This window comes from Pristis pectinata, chromosome 14, assembly GCF_009764475.1.
Source record: "Pristis pectinata isolate sPriPec2 chromosome 14, sPriPec2.1.pri, whole genome shotgun sequence".
In the NCBI taxonomy this organism is placed as follows: domain Eukaryota; kingdom Metazoa; phylum Chordata; class Chondrichthyes; order Rhinopristiformes; family Pristidae; genus Pristis; species Pristis pectinata.
Window position 1 is genome coordinate 25095431 of NC_067418.1, and position 18863 is coordinate 25114293.

Below are 18863 nucleotides of genomic sequence, written 5' to 3' on the forward strand. Positions count from 1 at the left end.
GACATATTACACTGGGAAGGCGGAAGTATCAAAGTGAGATTATTAAATTGCTGGCTCACAATGGTCAGTTTACAATAATGTTCTTAGAAGAACAGGAAAAGATATGCACATTCCTTTACTTAATCCTCTTAATCTACATGTCTGTTGCACATTCCACTTTAATCATTCAGATATGTCAAATAACAAAGTGAATCAACTGTGAAGTATCATGCCTTATAACTGACACTATTGAACAACAAAACCAGCGTTGTTTGCATTAAAATACTTATTACAGTGTTTCCTGTGCTTCTTTTATTGAATGGCACTCTCTACTTATTGTTTCTTTTTCATTATTAACTCAAGCTGAATAAACCCTTGCTGAAGTTCAGTCATTAAGCAGGATATATTCAAATATTGTGCTATTTTTATCAGAAATATTAAAGCAACTTCCCAGTTATCCATGCAGGAGGGAAAAATTCTAATCAGCATATTTTTCTAGGGGGTAAATTTATACAATCATAGAATGATAACAACACGGGAGGAGACCATGTAAGCCTATCAATTCCACACTGACTCTCTACCAGAACAACTCATTGGCTCTTTCTCCACTACCTCGCAAATTTTTCCACCACATTCTTATCCAATTCTCTCTTGAAAGCCATACTGGTACTTGTCTTCATCATACCTACAGGCACTGAATTCCGGATTCCAACTACATGTCACAAAACATGCATCATCTTATGGTACTCTTAATTTTCCTCCCCTTTATTTTATTCCTATGACCTCCAGTCCTCAACCTCTTGACCAATGGGAACAGCCTCTCTCTATCCACTGTCCAGACCTCATTTTATATACGTATCAAATCTCCCCTCAACCTTCTCTTCTCCAAAGAAAATGGTCCCAGCATTTCTAATCTACCTTGTCAATCATTACTGGACTTTCTCAAATGCCTTCACATCCTTTCTATAAAGTGACAACCAGAACTGAGCACAATACTCTAATGGAAGCTGGACCAGTCCATTATAAAGGTTCAGCATAACTTCCTGGTTTTATACACAGTGCTTCTATTGGTAAAATCCAGAACGGCCTTATCAACTGTTTCCTCAACCTGTCCTGCTACTTTCAATAATTTGTGCACACATGCTCCCAGGTCCCTCTGCTCCTGCACACCTTTTAGAACACCTTCCGTTATTTTACATTGATTTTCCCCAATCTTCCTACCATTATACATCAACTTACACATGGGTAGTGGCACAGTGGCACAGCAATAGGTGATGCTGCCACACAACTCCAGCAATCGGAGTTCAATCCTGACATTGGGTGCTGTCAGTATGGAGTTTATACGTTTACCCTGTGACTGTGTGGGTTTTGCCTGAGTGCTCTGGGCGTATATGGGTGATAGGAGGATCAGGTTGGAGGCAGTGACTCAGTGGGCCAAACAGCTTCCTTCTTTGCATAAGAAAATACGAGAAATATTTCACTTTAATTCTGTACTGTTAATTCTATCAGAAAATTTCAAAGCTCCAAGCATATCCAATAACAATTTAAGCACATTTTGACAGGGATTGTACTAAAACTAAGGACAGCCCACAAATATGACAACCCTGCTAGTGATATTCATTGATCAAATGGGCTTTGAGACATTTCCATCCACAAATTAACATGGGACAATTTTCACATATTAATGTTTTGTTTGTGTGGAGTAAATGTATTAAACTGAGGAATTACAGCCAGACTCTAGAAAGAGAATACTGTCAAGAGCAGGGGAGCTCCTAAAAACAGGCAAAATGATAAAAAGAGTCCGTTGGAGTTGTGTATAATGTCGCCATTTAATTGAGCAGTCTGAATAATACAATCGGCCATGATAGAGGATAATTCCAGCAGATTATACTCATCATTAAACCCCAAATTGGACTTGCTTTTAATTGATTTATGGGATGTGGGCATCACTGCCAAGACCAGCACTTATCGCCTGCCCTAAATTGCCCTCGAGTAGGTGGTGATGAGCTGTCTTGAATCCCTGTCATACACTGGTGTTGAGTGGATGGTTCCAATATCCAGTCACGGGGACAATGGGGACGATGTCAGCATATTTCCCAGTCAATGTAGAGGGAAATATGGAGATGTTCCTTTATGACTGCTGTCTTTATCTTTCTATGTGGAAGAGATCACAGGATTTGGAGATGCTTTGAAATAGTATTTTCTGATTCATTAACATGGCATTGTTTTATCTCATGTACAAGTTGTGATTTTACCTAAAAATTATTTTTCTCTTAAGTAGTGCCCTATTCCAGTATGAAGGCTAAAATGATGATGGAGGATACATTTTTAGGGAACAACTTCTGCGTTGGAATTTCATCTGTTTTGTAGTGCAGAACCTCCAATCATAATAGGTTGAACACTTTTTTTGTACAGTTTATTCTAGTAAGTTCTTTGTACTTTTTTCCTGTAACCAAAAGTTCAAACATACAAAAACATTGAATTTTGCATCTATTTCAGTTTCTCCCTCTGGAGCTGCTGCAAAATAAAACGGTTTGTAAGAAGTTGCCTGGTAATGAGCAGTATTGGGAAAGGTAGATTAATGATTTTTAGCAGCACTGGAGGTAGTTGCAGCTTTACTAACACGAGAAGATTGCTCAGTGGTTAAACAGAATTGGAGTCAAGCTCCTGAAGTCTTGACAGTATTGCAGCAGGAAATGAAGAGGAAGGGAACTCTGCATCAAAACTGATGACTGTAGCTGAAGAAAACTGCTAATGAGAAACCACTTTTGATTTACTAAATAATAATGTCAAAAAAAATCAGCAGAATTAACCAATAAAAGATATGAGAAGGCATTGAAATGAATGAATGAAACAACTTGCACTGATACATCATACCTAAAGTAGAAAATACCCCAAAATGCTTCACAATAATTCAAAAATGGATCACGAATTCAATGTGATTAAGAAGCTGAGTCAAAGAGATCAACCTTAAGAAGGGTCTTAATGGAGGAAAAGCAGTGAAAAGGCTAAAGAGGGAATTCCAGATTATAGAGCTTTGGTAGCTGAAGGTACATATGCCAATAATAGGGTGAAAGGAATGAAAGAAAATGCACACACAAATGCTTCTTTGATTTTCCGCTGCAGATACATCTCAGACGGCTATTTTTTATTTCATTTTTGGAGATCATTTATACAATCTCCCCATTCTTGCCTTGGCAAAGTTTGTCAAATATAATGGGAAGATAAAATATACCAGGGTTCTGGCTTTACATGTTCAAAGTATCTTTGCATAAACCCACAAATCTACAAACTATTAAAGAACTCTTTCTATTTATATTAAGTGAAAAAGAAATTTGGGCTCTTCATTCACTTTAGTCACTTGAGTTACTCAGTTACTATAAACAGTTAGATAAATGTCATATTTGTTGTGCTATCATGTGCTATATCCCAGGTAAAGACAGACAATCAAGAACCTAGTATTTTCTAATATTAATGTATGGAAAGTATATTTAACTGAGGTGGATTAAGATGTGGACAAAATCAAGACATAACATAATTTAACTAAGAAATTTAGCTTTCAGTGCATAATTGTCAAACAATAGAGTCATTAATGAAAAGGACACAAGGCAATATGATATTTATTTGTTGCGTAGCCCTGCTCATTTCAGTGTTGCTCAATTGAAAATGTGCATACCAAGGAAAGAAAAGTGATAACAACCATTTTGGAGTCAGTTCTCAACCATCCAGAAATTCAACCATTCACTTCCTGGCAAGAGTTACATTTGTGCATCTGATGTAATTTTCACGTCAGACGTACATCAAATTATACAAAGAAAGCTCCTAAAGAAGCACTGGAGGGAAAATTAGACTACACTGTCCTGGAAGCAACCAATATTTAGCATTTAGATCTGTGTGAAAGGGTGCTACACTTGGTCCCCATTAAGTTCCATTTTAACCTTTAATACTTTTGTCAAAAATGCCCTAGCCCCCAACCACTAATACCCATCCCGACTAATCTCCCTCATCCCAACAATGCGATTGCCCCAGAACCCTATCACCCTCCATCCAAGGATTCCCATTCCTTTCCAACTGTGTGACTATTGCCAGTCCCTATCATCCTCCACTCACCTACCTTTTCCCAACTTGCCTAGGCCCTGACTCTCCACACATTCCAGTCTGCCCCACCCTGACCCCATTTCCCCCTACCCACCAATTTTCTCCCAATCTCAAACCAGGGATCTGCTCCAAATCCAACCTCAACCTTTGAACCTCAGCCATCTATCTCCCTCTCTAATCTGCCCAAACTTTAAACTTCCCCACCCATCACGCCCAGTCAACTGAGGCCCAGTCACATCCGCACACTCCTCAATTCCAAGGCCCCCCAATGGAGACTTGGATCTCCACTTCAGATGCATTCTCCCAACTGACCACTTACCTGATCCTCTGACCGAATCAGGCCTATGACCAATAAGTATTTAGCTCATCCATTAAGGCAACCTGGAATTTCTCAGCAAATATTTCTTCATGGCATCCTCAATTCAGACAACTCAATAAGATTGTTAATATTAATCGTGAAGGTTATTTTGACTTCAATGTACTTTCTTTGAAAATTACTGTTACTCTGTACTGCTGCTAAAAGGGCATAAACTTTTAACTGTATAAAATTGGCAGTAAATTGATAATTAACAGGCCTAAATGCTTGTATGTGCGACTTTGCAGCAAGAGCACATCAATGCACGCTACTGGAATATAAACTTTGGAGTGCCTCTTGGGGAAAGTGGCAGAAAATGGGATTAGAGCAGATAGCTGCAGTAGGAGAGCTTACACCATCACAGGTGCGGTAGGGTAAGTGGCCTCCTTTTCGCTTCCTTCTCTGAATGTAAAAGGCATTATACAGCAGTGTTAGACACATGATAAGCCTTAACATCCACACTAAGTATTATCATAACCAATTAGACCATTCTTGTTCCACTACTGCAATCTATCCCATGCTGCTGAAGTCTAAATAAAGTTAATTTGAAACTTCAAACAGTTCCTTTACTGTTTGGTTATTATCTTACATTCCTGCAGAATTTCTTCTAAAGAGCTTGCCGTTTTTCATTTTGCTCTAGCTGTGAAACATGACAAGAGAAATTTACTGAAGGTTTGTGGATAGAGCATTCATTTGTCACACAGCAAAGCCAGAACTCTCACAGTGCACTGATAATGTCCTGTTACTACATACAATACTTTCTCAGCAGAATAGGAGTCCAGACAGTGCAGTTTAATAAAGGCTTCTATCAAGAGTTCTATTGGCAAAACTTCTTAAACAGTTTATAGTGCATCTAAACTCACCTGATTTAATTAGATCCTTAGAGTTTCCCCACAACAATCTACCATAAACTGAATTCTTTCCACTTGGGCTTTAATTTCACAAGTTTTGTGTCAGCCTATTTGTCATTAAAACCTCTCGCATGCTTTCTCTTGGCAATAAATCTATCAACATGCACACGCTAGGCGTGAAAAGTAATTGATGTGAATATGTCCTTCAGCTCCTTTCTGCAAATATTTTGTCCTGTGTAAATGTCCCCATGTAAGTACAGTATAAGTAGGAAATAGAAAGCAATGCACTAATAGTAACCATAAAGCACCAAATGCAAATTTTAGTGCCAACAAAACTCAAAAGCACTTTGTAATCAAACTTGGTTTAATGCAATGTAACCACTAGGTAGAAGTTTACAGTGTGTTATTTCTCGACAAGACTAATTCAGCATTTGCTTCCATTGTGTCTCTGTGATAATTATTAGTGATTAATATGCAGGTACAGGATGGGTTATAACAGTTTATTTGTTTTATATAATGAATGAAATTAATTTTGTTAATAGTAGCCTGAAAGTGGAGAATTTTACTGAAACCCTCCCAATAGACCATTACCTTCATTAGCACAGACTCACTGAGCTTCTCCCTGTTGACGATCTTTATTGCAACCTTTTGACATGTTACACAGTGGACTCCAAGCTTCACCAATCCTGTTGTAAGAAAAATATAAGAAAAAGAACCGATTAAGAACCATTTATGAACCATTTCAATATCAGGTGCTTTTAAGCTGAGCAACAATAGTTATTTATCATCATGAAATTATTACTAACTGCTTAATTAAAATAAAATCTTAAGCCCAAACATTTCAGAGCTACTGCAATTGTCACTGTAAAGGGGGTTTACAGAATTTTGAGCTTCAATGGGGGAAGAAGCTGGTCAGGAGTTTAAGGCTGATATCCCACAATCTATGAATAAAAACTTCCATTTGTATATATGGACTCTCGAGCAGAGAATTTCTGCTGAAGTAGACAGAGGTTGGCTTTTCGGCACAATGCTCATCATACAGTCATTTCAGCAATTCTGTTGAGCTCTAAACAGAGGATTTTACCTATGAAACATAATTATTTCAAGTGAGTTATCTAAAAACAGCAAAAGAAGTTAACTGTTGTATATTTGATTATGCTTCCCCTTGTGAGCTGATACTTATTCTTTACCTCATGTCCACCATCAACTATCCATTGGAGAATTAGTATTATTAGATGACTGGCAGCTCAAAGCTCAAGTCTTTTTTCACTTTGCATAGACTTGTGAACGCCTCGAACAATTACTGGTATAGTTGGTGGTATTAACAAGGTTTTGTTTTACAAAGGTTAGATTGTTGCATTTAAGAAGAAATTAATCTTCAGATTTACACTGCAAAATTAGTTTAAATTCAACGCAGTTTGGAAGAATAGCCATCTGGGGTTTGTACTCAAGGAAGAAACAGTGAGTCATTCAAAGACGCTTGATGTAATCTAACCAAGGTCAACATGGTTCTATGAAAGAAAAATCATGTTTGACAAATTTGCTGCAGTTCTTTGAGAATGTAACAAGCTGAGCTGATGGAGACAAACCTGTAGATGTAATGTATATGGATTTTCAGAAGGCAATTGACAAGATGCCACGGCAAAGACTGGTGCAGAAGAGCTCATGGTATTAGTGTTTTTAATCACATAGAAGATAGAGAGTTGGATTAAATGGGTCTTTTTCAGACTGGAAGAATGTAACTACTGGAGTGCCTCAAGGATCAGGTCTTGGACCTCAATTATTTACTTTTTACATTAATGAACTAGTGGAGGGGAAAGAAAGTAAGGTCTTCAAGTTTGCTGATGACACCAAAATAGGTAGGAGGGCATGTTGCCATGAAGATATTAGGACTCTATATTTGGATGTAGATAGATTGAGTGAGCAGGTGAAAATTTGGCAAATGGAGTTCAACATGGAAAAATGCATGGTTATACACTTTAGTAAGAGGAATCTAAAGGCAGACTATTATCTAAATGGAGAAAGATTGCAGGTGAAGAGGGATCTAAGTGTTTTTGTGCATAAATTGCTAATAGATAGCAGGCAGGTGCAGTAAGTGGTTAGGAAGGCAGTTGGCATTTTGGCCTTAAATGCAAGAGGATTGGAGTTTAGAAATAGGGAAGCATTGTAATAACTGTATAGGTTACTGGTGAGACCATACCTTGAATACTGAGCACAGTTTTGGTTCCTTATTTAAGAAAGGATATATTAGCTTTGTAGACAGTCCAAGTAGGTTAATTCCTGAGGTGCGAGTGTTGTCCTATCACAAGCAACTAAAGGAATTAGATCTATATTCTTTGAGGTTCAGAAGAATGAGGGATGATCTTATTGAAATGTATAAAGGTCTTTGGGGAGCATGAGAGGGCAGATAGATATATTTCCACTGGGGGGAGAATCTCAAACAATGGGACATAATTAGAAGATTAGGGAGTGGTCATTTAAAACATTTTAAAAATTTAAAGTGTGTAGATACTTCTTCTCACAGAGGGTGGTGAATCACTGGAATTCGCTATCACAGAGGGTTGTGGAGGCAAGATTATTTGTGGTACTTAAAGAGCAAGTAGATAATTTTTTGAAAGATCTTGGAATTAAAGGTTATGGGGAACTAGCACAGAAGAGATGAGGCCTGGAGCAGATTATATTGAATGGCCGGGTAGACTTGATGGGCAGTGGCCTAATCCTGCTCTGATTTTCTTATGTTATTCATATGTTCTTATAAACAGGAGGCAATCTCGTTGAATTAAAATTCTGAAAGGGCTCAACAGGGTGGATGTTCTGACATTGCTTCACATGATGGAGAGACTAGTGTAGGGGACAAAGTCTTAGAGCAAATGATCAGATATTTAATAATGTGGTCGTGAGGAAATTTCTTCACTTAGAGGACAATGAATTTTTAGAATTTTCTATGGATCAGCCAATGTTCAGTCATTGAGTACATTCAAGGCTGCAATCCATGATTTTTGAACATGAAGGGAATTGAGGGATATGGGTTTGGACAAAAAATTGGAATTCAAGAAAGAGATCAACTATTATTCCTTGAACATTTATACTGAATGGCTCCCAGATTATATATCAAGAATCTAAACATGGCAATATCTTTGTTCTTTTCAGTCTTATTTTCTGCAGATTATTAGACAAGTTGCAATGTAGTTCTAGCATAAGTGACAATACATCATTTTCTTTTGAGCAAATTACAGCACTACCAAGTTATATCAGTTTTATGCTTAACAATATTACATGAGAATTTTCAAAATCATTTCTACAACTACCAAGATAAGTCAGCTAAAGGTATCTACCATTCATTTCCTAAATAGAAGTACAAAAAGTACTTCCATGGCTGCAAAATTCTTTACAACAATATGAGGTTTGGAAAAGTGCTATAGAAATGTACGTCTTTCATTTAGTTCTGCCACCATGAAAATCTGCTTATGAGAATTTCCTTTAATTATTAAAAAAAACTGGGGTTCATTGTGTCAAAAATTGCAAGCCCAACTCTGCTGAGGCACTTAATTGAGAGTTATGGAGCTTCTTCATTTTTTGTTTCTTGCTGACACCTGTGCTAGACTTAAGTAATGTTGTAATCAGTGCACCCAAAGTTTTCAAATACTACCAGTAATTCTAAACGACAAAATGGCCTTTCTGATAGGCATGAAAGGAAAACCCCCACTAATTAGCAGTATAGTAGCTCTATATTTTCTGAGGGAATACAGCATTTTAATAATATCTTATGAAGTTGTGAGACAAATGGACAACAGTTGGCAGCACTGCATTCGTTCTTCTCTTCCTCCAAGTTTTCATACAAGGATAAGTCAATGAGCTCCACGGGAAATTTCCACAGATATTCTTCCTCAAGATTTGGTACAGAAACTGGCACAAATCATGGCACAATTCCTGTACAAGTGCAATCTTTCCTTGCTGCTTTGGAATGCAAATGAGCAAAGGCTTAAGTATCAAGAGGCAAAAAATGGTGAAACAAATCTGCTGGTTGAGGAAATGTTCCATCTGTTGCTGCTCTGTTGCCAGGGGTGAAGGTTTTCAATCATCAGCTCTACCCGGCTCTCAGAATCTGTCTTGGTTCAGACTTCACAGAAGCTGTATGAGCATTTATTTTATTTGCTACATTCGAGATTACTCAGAATTCACAGAAATACTTTTCACTTTTCGGCAACACTTTCTCCTTTGCAGAGGGACAAGAATCATGTGGAAGACCTTTTGGGAACATTCTACACTCAAGGTGTGGGCTTAAATATTAACCTTACTCAACTAGAATGGGCTGCATATCTTTCAGCCCCTCAAATGAACCTGCTGAACTTGCACTGGAGGACATGGGAATGAAAGGAAGGTTAAGCTTGGCAGTGAGATTCATCTCTTGTGCATTCATTGCTACATGAAATACAAGTTCATGTTGGAGACTGATACTTGTGGGAAGTTCAGATCCTTCTGCAACTGAAGTGAACACTATAGTCATTCTCCACAAACAAAAAAATGACAGGAAGCCTAGCACAGTCCACAGTTAACTTCCTCTTTGGAGGAAAATAGGACAACATAAGCAAACAATTCCAATAATCTAGTACATTTGCTGCATTGAAGCAGCTTGCTGAGTATATCATCATTTCAAGATTGTAACCTGTATCCCCAAGCTAGAAAATGTTTTCTCTGTGAGTTACCAGACCTGCAGGGTCAGTGGGCCACCTGCTGCCTCAGTGAATAGCAACCACTTTGCTCACTGAGATAGAAAAATTGAGTTAGAAATTGATCAACAGGACATAAGGTGCATCAGTATTAAATCAGGTGTGGAGAGAGAAATGAGATGGTAAGAAGGAATAAGTTCTGAGAAAAACAAAAGCAACAGAAAGGAGTTTTCTTTTAATCTCAGACGGTTAAATCTCTAATAATTATTCTCTAAACTAGATGGTTAAATCTCTAAGTATGCAGCAAGAAGACAAAACAAATTATTGTTCTGTTTATTAACTGAAATGTTTCCAGAGTTAAGCATCAATTCTAATTTCCTGCAATCACTTTATTTTGAGCTCAGTGTGCACCTCCAACAAGTGAAGGCTGAGGGTAAAACAGACAAAGAACATAGAATAATTACAGCACAATTCAGGCCCTTCGGCCCACAAAGCTGTGCCGAACATGTCCCTACCCTAGGGATTACGAGGCTGCCCTAGTCTAAGTCCAACATTAACTGACCAATGAGTTTAGGCATTTTGCAGTTTCCAGCAAACCTCTTCTTCCCTCTGAATTTGCTGCCCTCTTTGCATATTAATATAGGCATACATTGTGATCTCACTCTTATGGTATTTTTACCTAGTTTTATGGGTCAGATTAACCTAGCCTTACAGTATTATGAAGCAGAGGTCTAGGAACGGGCAAAGTTACAAGTGGATTCCACAGATAAATAGAGTTCAGCACAAGCTTATTTATAATATCAATAACCTAGTACCCTCAAACTGCTGTGCTGCAGGAAAGAAGCTTACTCTATGCTGCAAGGTTTCTTCTCAGCTTCAAGCTTTGCGTCTTGTGAGGAGCAAGATAAAGGCCAATTCAAGATAGTAGTTGGACTGTCCAATAGCAAGGTTTCTTGCTATCCAACCTACAGGCAAGAAATTCAAATAGAGCAATTGTGCATTTCCTTGACACAGTTCTACACTCTGCAAGATATGATTCGGTGGACAGGATGATAAGAGGGATTCACAAATGTCTGACATACAGAACAAAAGCTAGACATGGCCCACTCTTCCAAAATAGAAATCATTACTGACAAATTACTGAAATTGCAAGTTCCTCTCTTCCATTCTGTATCCAAATACACCAGGTGTACAAATGATTTATCTAACTCTGGGGCTGCACAGTCAGACACCACCTGGAGCACAGGTTCCCACTAGATATCACCAGAGCTGCAGGCTCTTATTAGATATCGCCAGAGGTTTAGGTGCAGTGGTGCAGCTAGTAGAGCTTATGCCTCACAGCTTCAGTGACCCAGGTTCAATCCTGATCTCCAGTGCCATCTGTGGAGTTTTCATGTTGCCCCTGTGACCACGAGGTTCCTCCCAATGCTCTAGTTTCCTCCCACATGCCGAAAGTATGCAGGTTGATAGGTTAATTGGCCACTGTATATTGTCTCTCGTGTGCAGATAAATTGTAGAATCTGGGTGGGGGGAGTTGATGGGAATGCAGGGAGGATAAAATGGATTAGGGTAAGATTAGTGTAAAAGTGGGAGCCAGATGGTTGGCGCAGACTCGATAAACTAAAGGGCCTGCTTCCATGCTCTCTCTCTCTATGTCAGATAGACAATGAAACACACTTTCCCATCAGACCACCATCTGGAGCATATGGAGACAAACAATGGAATAAGGCTCTGGTCAATCACACTATGGCATATGGGTTCTTGTTGGAGACCATGTGCTGAACAGTTTCCCATTTCCCAAATTTCCCCATGATATAGAAAGAGGCTATTCAGTCCATTTAGTCTATGCCGGCTCACAGAGTAATTGCATTCCCTCACTAATATTCCCTGTAAACTATTCTCCATACCATCCCAAAAGCTGCTCCAGGTTATACACTAAGAGCAATTAAAGTGAACAATTAATTTAACAAACCACACGTGTTTGGGACATGGGAGTTAACTGCAACACCTGGAGGAAATTCACACAATCACAGGACGGACATGCAAACTCAATACAAATAGCACCAGAAGTCAGAATTGAACTTGGATCAATAGTGCTGTGAGGCAGTATGCGGCATAGGCTCCTTTTTTCCTATATGGGGAGCAAACTACTGTCAGTCACAGCGTGGGGCAAGGCTGTCATATATATATATACGACAGAGCCAGGATTTTCTGTCAGGTTGCGTAGTTCCTGCTAGACAAACACCAAAGACGGCAATGTCTCCTGTCAAGATGAAATAGAGCACAGGATTCTGATACCAGGAGTAAACAGAGCACAGGCTGCCTTCACACATATAATGCAGGGAAACGGATGCTGGTCTAATGCATGGTACAAAGGAGATACTCCTGTTCTGAGGTACAGTGCTGATTCGAGGCTACTGTATGATCTGAAATACAAGGACCCCTATTTTAGGGAATGTGCAGATTGGCCAATAATGATCTTTCAATCAATGACAGAAAGACATTTGATCTGACCATTGGTACATTGCTCTTTGTAGGAGCTTATTGTTTGCATATGGCCTGTTAGATTTCCCACATTACAACTGTGTCTACATTACAAAGGCACTTAACTGGCTGCAAAGGTTTTATGAGATGTCCTAAGATCAAAGTTGTTCAGTAAATTCATGGTTCTCCTTTTCTCTCAGAATATAACAATAACTCTTAGTACTCATAAATAATTAATTGGTTTAAATTATGTTCAACTTCCTAACACCAAAAATCTTAATATTTGTTATTTCATACTGAAATAAACATACAACAGGAAAAGAAAATAAAACCTGCAATTACTTGAGTAATATCTGCATGTATTATCTACAATTAATTGTGAAATTAACTTAATTGGTGATGCACAAAGTAAAGCTCTCATCATCCAGATATCCCTTTTAATCATATGATTTGACTGACAGTCTAAACATAGTATCATGACCAGAACCAATACTTTATTTTAATTACACATTGTTTAAGATTACTAGATGTGTTCCAATCTCTTGGTTACTTAAGTTCTTTAATAACAAATGCTCGACTTCAAATTGAGCAAAATAATCTCCTCCACAAATACAAGCACAAGTGTGTAATTAATTTGCTTCCAGATTGATTTTGAGTATTATGAGGATGGGGGAGAAAAAAGAAACTTAATTTCACACCATAACATTGAGTGAATGCACTTCTTACAGACTGATCCCAAGTAATCCATACAAATGTTTCGTTTCTCATGAAATGTAAATTTCTAATTCTAAGTAATGGATTAAAAACCTTTGATCGTTTTGAACCCTTGGGTGGTGTGACAGTAATTCAGTTCCGCTGCACTCTGAAAGACTGAAGAAGAGCCTTCAGCTGAGCTTCAATGGACTTGCTGCCATGATAGAAAGTGATGGTTCTTTTATCCCTAAACTCCAGAATTTGCTCCTTGCTGGGACATGCCCACTGACATCTGCAGCTTCATGGCACCTTGGACAGATTGTAATCCTTTACTTGATAGCAAAGCTAGTGCATGTTTGGTAGCAAAGAAAAGTGGTAACCAAAACCTACATGGTCTTCAACCAACAGTCAAATGCATTTTTCTAAAAATGGCCACTGGAGAGTAATTGTTACGAACCAGCAACAAAAGAAGCACACTGAGTCATGTATAAGTGTTAAAAACTATTTTATTAATAACTACTTATGATAATAAGAAAAATAAAAGTAAAAATGTTAGCATGTTACAAGTAAAAATGTTAGATCTTAAATATTAACCACCAAAACCAAACTCGAAGTGTGTGTGTGGCAAATTCCCAAACTCCAAGTCCAGGAATAGTTCTCAAAGTTCAGTTCAACAAGCCATAAAGTGAAACGTGAGCAAAGGCTTCTTCAACAACCACCGTTGACTGAAGACAAAACGTAGAGAGAAAATAGAGAGTAATTACGAAATCCAAATGTTCCACGATGGAACCCATACAACACCTCAGTGTCTCCTCAGCAGTGACTACTCCACTGCTTTGTTCCGAAGTATCTCCCACCCCGAAAGGCGTTCGAATCGTGGCCGTCCACACAAATACCTGTTTCCTTCTACAGGTTAACAACAAAGTGGACTCCACTGGATTATACTAAAAATCCATACGTGGATTGTAGTGACAGGCACAGTTATTGTTTTTCATCCATCGATAGAGACCAGCAGGCTGGTGTCTGTCTGTCTCTCTCTCTTCTCCTCTCTGACTGACTCCGACTGTCTGCTCCACCAACGTCATTACATCCTTATCTTCTGTTGATGTCATCACAACACACACACACACAACTCTATCTTAAAGGGACATTCACCAATAGTAACCTAGTCCGTAACATAATGAAGAATGAGCCATCAGAATGAAGTAGGTTTGGAGCAGAATGACCTTGCTGGACAGTTCAGCCACCTACTGACTACTTTTACTTGTTAATCATTGTGACAGCTACATGTTCCTGTGACATGTCCCACCACAGGCCTGAAGGAACTGAATGTACATCAGAGTGGCACTAATTCCACCTTGTTATAATGCAATCAACCGTAAAAACATTTTCTTTGAAAATTAACTTCCTTCTTTATGCTGCCATGAAAACTTATAAAGGAGAAACACTAGTAGGCCATTTGGCCCTTCAGGTCTGCTCCATCATGTAATAAGATCATGGCTAATCCAATTGTGACCTTCGCATTCCAGTCGACCAGAAGTAACCTTTCACCCCTTGCTATCAAGTATCTCCCTACCTCTTCCCTAAAAGTCCTCAAAGACACTGCTTCCATTGACGTTTGAGGAAGAAAGTCCCAAAGACTCGTCTCTTTCTTAAATGGGCAACTCCTTATTTAAAAAAGACCTTTCTTTTGGAATCTGCCACAGGAGGAAACATCCTTTCCACATCTATCCTGTCAAGATCCTTCTGTATCGTATATTTCAATCGTTCCCTCTCAGCCCTCTAAACTCCAGCCTGTTCAACCTTTCCTCACAACACAACTTGCTGATTTCAGGTTTCAGTCCTTCTCTGAACTTCTTCCAAGCATTAACAGCCTTCCTTAATTGAGGTGACTAAAGCTTGTGGATGTACTTATCTTGGGTTCCCAGAAAACATTTGACAAGGTGCAGCAGCAAAAGTTACTACAGAAAAGGTCATGATGTAGGAGACAGCATAATGCCATGAGTAGAAGTTGGCTGGCTAAAAGGAAATAGTTGCCATTATGGGTCTTTTCTCCTGGTTGGGAAGATGTAGAGAGTGGTGTGCCACAGGGGGATAAGGGCACAGAAGGCATTGTTGATAAGTTTGATGATGACACAAAATTAAATTGTGAAATTCCCTATTTGGGCTGGAAAAAATAAAAATAAGCACATCATCCAAATGGTGAGAGATTGCAGAGCTCCAAGATACAGAGGCATCTGGACATCCTAGTGTATGGTTTGCAAAAGGATATTATGCTGGCACAGCCATTAAATTAGGAAAGCTAACCAAATGTTATTGTCTTTGCATGGGAAATTCAATACAAAAGTAGGGCAGCTATGCTTCAGTTATATAGGGTGCTGGTACGACAACATTTGGACTACTGTGTACAGCATTGCTCTCCCTACTTAAGGAAGAATATTAATGCATTGAAATCAGTTCAGAGGTTTACCAGATTAATACATGGAATGGGCATATTGTCTTATGAGAACAGGTTAGACAGCCTAGGGATTTAGAAAAGTGAGAGGGAACGGTTGAAACATACAAGATCATGAGGTCTTGACAGGGTAGATATGAAGAGTATATCGCCTCTTACGTTAAAACTAGGCATTGCTACTAGAAAAAACTAAGTGTTCGCCCATAAATACAGAGAAGAAGTGAAATGTTTTCTCTCAGAGGGTCATGATCCTTTGGCACTCACTTCCTCAGAAATGATAAACAAGGTCTTATGAGGATAGGTTGAGTGAGCTAGGGGTTTTCTCTTTGGACAGGAGGAGGACGAGAGGTGACTTGATAGAGGTCTAGAAGATGATAAGAGGCATAGATTGAGTGAACAGTCAGAGACTTTTTCCCAGGGTGAAAATGGCTGACATGAGGGGGCATAATTTGAAGGTGATTGGAAGAAGGTACAAGGGGGATGTCAGAGGTATGGTGTTTTTTTACACAGAGTGGTAGGTGTGTGGAATGCACTGCCAGCAGAGGTTGTGGGGGTAGATACATTTGGGACATTAAGAGACTCTTAGATAGACAAATGATTTCTGGAGAAATGGAGGCCTATGTGGGAGGGAAGGGTTAGATAGATTTTAGAGCAGGATAAAATGTCAGCACAACTTCCTGGGCCAAAGGCCCTGGACTGTGCTGTAATGTTCTATGTTCTAAGGTAGTGAAAGGTTACCATGGATGGAGAGAAATGCAGAATTGTTACAATTATATAAGCCATGATCTTATTAAATGGTGGAGCAGACCTGAGAATGACTGGCTTCCTCTTACTTCCAACTCGTATGTTCAAAATCTTGTGCATCAAAAGGGAATAGTTTGCAGACTGGGTCTGGTCATTCAATTCTGGAACCTGCCAGCCTCAGATTGCAAGCAGAGGATGGGATCTGGCAGTCAGGAGTCAAGCCAAAGACAAACATTTGAAGTAGAAATTTTCAACATAAAATTGCAGGCAGTTACCAATAATGTCAAAGTTGATCTTAAGCAAACATATAAGTTCTCCCCTCAGTTAAATGAAAGAATGCAAATATCTTTGCCACTGTATCAACTAAATTCTTCTCAGCACTTGAAAGTGGAGCTGTTTTGGAAGCCAGGGCTAGTGGCCTGGCAGTACCCAATCAAAGTCAAAAAGCCAAAGTCGAGTTTATTGTCATATGCACAAGTACATGTGTGCACAGGTGCAATGAGAGAAACTTACTTGCAGCAGCATCACAAGCACATAGCAGCAAATAAGCAGCATTCACAAGAAAACATATACTTTCTTGTAAAAATTGTGTTTAATTTGTGTTCAAACATTATATTATGAAGAGCCAGCATGGACACAACAGCAAAGGCACCACAAGTGTACAGAAGTACAAAGCCAAGACCAGATTTTAACCCAGTGGAGGAGAAAACATGAAAGAGTTCTTTCTAGGCAACTTTTAAACAGATTCTTGTTCTAAATTCAAAGATCATTAGCCTAGAAGCAAGCTCTTGACTTTCATTTTGGGTATATGTTTAACAGCAAGTTTCAAATTTAACAACGCAAATTGTAAAGTTATCCCCTTCTCAGATTTTCTTAGTTATCCTAAATGATGTAATATCTTGTGGATTTTGTTTTTGACATGTTAAATTATCATTGAAAATAACCAAAAGCTGCAGTGCTTCCCAGTGTTTCAGGTGCTCTTGCAGCATACCATCTTGTTATCTATAATCACAATGTGCCACATAAATCCTTCTGATGCCATGGCACTTCCCTCTTTGTGGGATTTCAAATCTCAATATTTCGACATGTTCAATGTTAGCATTTCTGATGCTGTACAGAAACAAAAGACAACATGCAGGTGCAGCAGGCAATTAGGAAGGCAAATGGTAAATTGGCCTTCACTGCAAGATGATTTGAGTACAGGAGTAAAGCTCTCTCACTACAATTATATAGGGCCTTGGTGAGACTACACCTGAAGTATTGTGTACAATTTGGCACATCCCATCTAAAGGAGGATATACTTATGTTATAGAGAAAGCGTGGCAAATGTTCATCAGACTGGCTCCTGGGTTGGTGAGCATCATATGAGGAAAAGCCAAGTACACAGCGTCTCTATTCTCTAGAGTTTAACAGTATGAGGGATGACCTCATTGAACACTTCATACATACAACACTTTTTACAGGGCTCTATAGGGTAGATGAACAGAGAACATTTCCTTTAGCCAAGGAGTCTAGAACCAGGATTCACAGTCTCAAAATAAGGGGTAAACTATTTAGGACTGAAATGAAGAGGATTAAGGATTAAGAGGTGATTAATCTTTGAATTTCTCAATCCAAGAGGGCTATGGGGCCAAGTCATTGATTTCATTTTAAACCACGGATGATAGATTTCTGGAAATGAGAGGAATGAGATGAATAGTGGAAAATAGAGCTGAGGTGCAGGATCAGCCATGATCTTGTTGAATGCCACAGCAGGCCAAAGGGCTAGATGGCCTACTCCTGCTCCTAATTCTTATGTAGCACTGAGAGGCTACTTTCAATACAGGTTGTAACATTTCAAGAAGATGGCACAACTAGCTCCACAAGCAAAATGATGGTTTGGCATTAAATGTGAAGGACTGAAAGGAATTTGTGGCAATAAAATATATGGCCTCTGTAAGCCGATCTACTTAATGTGCATTATTAAAAACTCTGAAGAAAGCACTGTAGAATAGTCTTTCCAGCAGAGGTTATTTGCAATAATTTTGTTATTCCCAAATACGAATGAGGGTTATAAGTGCTAAACCAATGTCCCATCCATAGTCATTTCATATATCAGAGTATTTATTGACAAAGTCAGACAGTGAGTTAGAGGTAGGGTGGGGCATGTGACTCACAGAAAACAGTCACATCACTGAGAGAACAAAGTCTATTTAAAAAGGTAGAGAAAACAGAAACTGCATATAAAAGGGGAGAGGGTAATTGGAAAACATCTTTTTATTGGAGAACAGTAACATATAAATTATAGGAATAAAGCCAATTTTTGTCAATCACAGCAGTGCTGTCACCAAGCTTAACTGACAGAGGAATTACCTGATCATTTCCTCTCTGCCTGACCATACTATTGTCTGTCTATACATATAAAGGGTGAACAGATCATATAACATTAAGGAGTGTAGAAAATGAGAAACCTATGGGATGGAGTGGCTAAAACGAGCTAAGAGGGTATAAGTCAATATTCTACAGTTACTGCCTCTTGAGCAAGGCAGTAAACC

General features: G+C 38.8%; 1 protein-coding gene across 8 annotated transcripts in view; it reads right to left on the reverse strand.

Annotated features, from left to right (window-relative positions):
* LOC127577661 (serine/threonine-protein kinase BRSK2) overlaps positions 1–18863 on the reverse strand; it is a 773538-nt gene that overhangs the window by 509611 nt on the left and 245064 nt on the right. For all 8 annotated transcript variants that reach the window (XM_052029044.1, XM_052029045.1, XM_052029037.1 and 5 more), the window contains one exon: positions 5875–5969. In XM_052029044.1, the coding sequence (XP_051885004.1) occupies positions 5875–5969 (95 nt within the window). The remainder of the gene's footprint in view (positions 1–5874; positions 5970–18863) is intronic.